Source organism: Sceloporus occidentalis, unplaced genomic scaffold, assembly GCF_023333645.1.
Source record: "Sceloporus occidentalis isolate IW3139 unplaced genomic scaffold, rSceOcc1.0.p SCAF_17, whole genome shotgun sequence".
Lineage (NCBI taxonomy): Eukaryota > Metazoa > Chordata > Lepidosauria > Squamata > Phrynosomatidae > Sceloporus > Sceloporus occidentalis.
The window spans coordinates 3628497-3632500 of record NW_028316997.1 but is presented as its reverse complement, the minus strand read 5'-3'; the positions used below and the strand labels follow the sequence as shown (position 1 = coordinate 3632500).

General features: G+C 34.4%; 1 protein-coding gene across 1 annotated transcript in view; it reads right to left on the bottom strand.

Moving 5' to 3' along the window:
* Window positions 1-3168, bottom strand: part of LOC149302755 (sodium-coupled neutral amino acid transporter 4-like) — a 28781-nt gene extending 25613 nt beyond the window's left edge. The window contains exons 1-4 of the mRNA XM_089482031.1: window positions 3047-3168; window positions 2606-2699; window positions 2004-2119; window positions 590-663 (exon numbers count right to left, since the gene is read on the bottom strand). Of these exons, the coding sequence (XP_089338157.1) occupies window positions 590-663; window positions 2004-2119; window positions 2606-2699; window positions 3047-3165 (403 nt within the window). The 5' untranslated portion in view covers window positions 3166-3168. The remainder of the gene's footprint in view (window positions 1-589; window positions 664-2003; window positions 2120-2605; window positions 2700-3046) is intronic.
* Window positions 3169-4004: the final 836 nt, after the last annotated feature.

Below are 4004 nucleotides of genomic sequence, written 5' to 3'. Positions count from 1 at the left end.
CACCACATACCCTAACACAGGTGTCTTGATTTGGACATCTAAAATGTTGAGGGGTTTGGAATCTTCTAAAAAAATCATGGTTGTACTGAACCATTAAATTGTATGCATTTGAACTATAAAATGTGTGACCCCACGTTGTGACCCCACATTAGTTCAGAGGTAGTGCTGCCACATAATGAGCCCCCGCAAGGGATGTGGAAAAGGTGAGGCACTGAATCCTCTTAAATTTGACCATGATCATAAAAATATATATTCCTTTGTTCATGTGTGATGATCTATTTTCATCAATTGTGCTAAAGATTGACCCTTAAATATTTTTTGCTTAGGGCTTATAAGCTATACCTCTTCTTCTTAACATATATTACATGACAGCTAAACTTGTCCTGGAGCAAATAACCTAAGCCACTGACCTATGTAAATTGTTCAAGTTACGGATTGCTTATCTGTATGGGACAAATTATTGAGCCCTTCAGTTAGTTAAGCATTGTCTGTAAAGTATCTCACTGTGAATCTTGCACCATCATTATTCATTTTTACTTGGAAAATGATTACAATTTTCTGTGTGCAGTCAATAGATATTTAACCATACCTCCTTCTTTTGCAGTTTTCAGTAACAGGTGGACAGAATACAGTGACAAAATGGCAACTCCAACAAGAAGAATTCTGCAATGAACATTTTCCAACAGTTATTGATGCAACATTAATGGTAAGTAATTTAGATGCAATGATTGTGATGTACAAGTATTCCATGCGAGCAATGTTTTAGAATCTTCTTTTCTCCAAAAACAAGTTTTATATTCCAGAAACCAACTAATATGCATTTGATATAATTATATCGCAACCGAAATCTGGTATGGTACTGTTCCATCTACCCTTACAAACATAACACTTTTAGACCTAAGTGCAAGGATACTTAAGTGCTGTAAGTGCTTCAAATCTAAAACTGGTAAACAAAAATAAACAAAAATAATGATAAACATGTTAAATCACTCAGTTAACATTTTCAGATGGAAGAGTATGTTTCAGTGTTTTTACCACAATCTCCATCAAGGTTTACTTCATAGCCTTTAGATGATTACATGACACACTTTATACTGTATTTCTACATATTAAATTAAGGGAATTAAATGTGTTGCTTGATGTGTGCTGAATTCAATGTATTTATTCTTAGCCATGGTTGGTCTCACAATATGGTAGGTTGTATGATTATTAGGAGGGGTTCATAAAAAAAAAAAAATGAAATACCATACTGTACATTTTAAAGAACCCCATTATAAGTTACGTTGAAACACGGTTATTCTGTTGTTAAGGTGCATAACATATTTAATCACATTTCATAGCCGAAAAAAGAATCTAATTATGCTATGGCATTGTGTAACATTCCTTTCATATGATGCAATGCTTAATACTATTCTGTCAAAAATGTTGATGTGTAGTCCACTAATTGACTTTAACAAAGATTATTGAGTTTACTCTGGGCACATACAGTGAAAAGAAAACGAACCCACATTAAAACTTCAAAGAAAATGAACTATAAACTTTAACATCATTAAACAGTTGGTGTCTGAGGTGGGTCAGGCTGGGTACATGCACAGTATGATGATGTACTAAGATGCGAATAAAGCTGCTAATTGACACATTGCTGCCAGTGGAGGAATGTATGAGTGTTATCTTGGGTAAGCATGTGGCAGGTTTGTCTCCACCTAAATAATAGAAATAACCAATGACAATAACCGAATCCTAAAATTTGGTCAGTGTGTACTTTTTATACTATAATACTTCTAATTTGTGAACGTTGATTCGAGAAAATTTGCCCTTTTGGTTAATCTTCTAATATCCAATGTGTAACATTCTACTGCACTCACTGCAAACTCATTTGGATTTTTGTCAAAACTATAAAAGAACAGACAGACAGAAAGTATATGGCCTTGAGGCGAGATCAATGGCTGTCCAACAACAATTGCAGTATTTAGAAAATGTTTATTGATTGGTTCTGTACTTACATAAAAAGTATAATGCCGGTATTAGCCATGGCATAAGAGAGTCCAAGGATCCCACTGCCCATAATGGCATTGCTAAGATTAAACACCGACATTCCAAATGAAGTGGTCCCAGGGTGCTTTTAGTAAAAAAGAAAAAAAGGTTTTTATATAATTTTTACATTCTTGATATGGTAGATGAAAAATACAACAAAGTTCACTTTTCAGCACAGCTAGCTTATAGATTTCTCAATCATCTGGTGTTTTTTTACCTTTGCTATGTGCCCAGAGCTAGTTCATCCAATGGTTAATAATTACACACAATTCAAACTTATTGACAGTGTGTTAGATTTACCGAGACTTGCTGTGTCAAAGTAACATAGATGGGGAGGTCATAGGGTTAAGGACAGTATTTCAAAAGGGAAAGATGAAGCTGGCATTTCAGATCCAACCCCAATAGCTAAACTGATCTGTGTAGAGAGCCAGATGGTGTGCTAAACATCTTGTTTTCTATCTGCAAAGTCCTAATCAAACAAGTTCACATTATTCAGCAAATTATACTGAAATGGAGCCGTTCTACTGATAAGCCCAATTTTGCTGACAACCCAGTTACCAGCAGTGCTTACATGTTCTTCTGTGTATTCTTCCAGCTTCTTCCTTCCAGAAAGCCCATTGGTAAGAAACTTTTGGCTCTCAGCATCTTCTTCATCAACATAGTTACTGCATGTGAAAGCACAAAAACAAGTCACTTATAGGCAGCAGTTTTAAGTTACGGACCACAAGCTTAACGTTTAATGTAAACATAGTTTGCTTCCTGTTCGAAGATATATTGTATTGTCTAGTTTTTTTTTTGCTAGAAACAAAAAAGTAAATCCTTCGGAATACATTATTTTATTTTTTACTGCAATTTTTATGTGTTAAACCAAATATAAATCAACAATGTTTCAATAAACATTTAATTTCAGTGGGTATGAATCCAAAAGCATAAAGGGAAATAGAATCAAATGAATGAACTGAAATAGTCATTTAATATTTGCTAGTTATGTTTTTATCCATTTCTATCCCACCTGCTAATAGTGACTTTTTCAGAGTCTATCTCTTTACAGTAGCCATCTTCAGTGCTATCTCCGCTGTTACTCTCATCATCACAGCGCATGCTGACTTTCTGTAGTTCCATGCAGTCCATTTAAAGCAGTCAGCGGTTTACGAAGTGACAGGAAGCCTTCTTCAGTGCAAACAATTAGCCCTTTTCCTCAGGGATCTCACACAATGTGTTGGCTTTTAGAACACTCTGTTCTGCAAACAAAATCACAAAGAAACCATTCCAATTCTCCTCCAATTAGATAAATGAGTGTGAATCACTAATTATGCTTGCTAAATTTAACTATGGCTAGAAAAGAAAGAGCTGCAGATACAACTCTACACAATTTTAATGTAACTGTTTTTTTGGCACAAAAAAAAAAAATCATAGTTAAGGAAAAAATGTTCAGCAGGTCATTAAAATGTCGTGTTTCTGTATTCTGCTTAACCACATAAAAGGGAGGTAGTTTTGCCACTGCATATATCTCTGAAGTATATCACCTGAAGTATTGTTTATAGCACTTGAGACCCCATATCCAGAAATATTTAGATATTCTGAAGATACTTTAGAGAAAAGCTACTAAAATGATGAATGGTTTACAGGGTATAAATTACAGGATTACATGATATAAAGAGAAATGTATAAAATGATCTAAAACTACAAAAAAAATCTAAAACTATAGCTTGAGTATAGAGTAGAGAGGGATCTTAGGAAAAGAAACCATAGTTTAAAACTAAAGGGTGAGGGCTGAGAGGTAATGTAAGGAAGTTTTAATGCACTAAGAAGGTGGCAGGGAAAATAGTCTTCCAAATGGAGTTTAGCCCAATTAAAACGTTTTTTGATCCATCGCCCAATTTTATCTATATATATATATGTTGAGTTTATGATGTTACCAGAGTTATCTCTGGGATTGTAGTCCAAGCATAGAAGCAACTTGCATGATT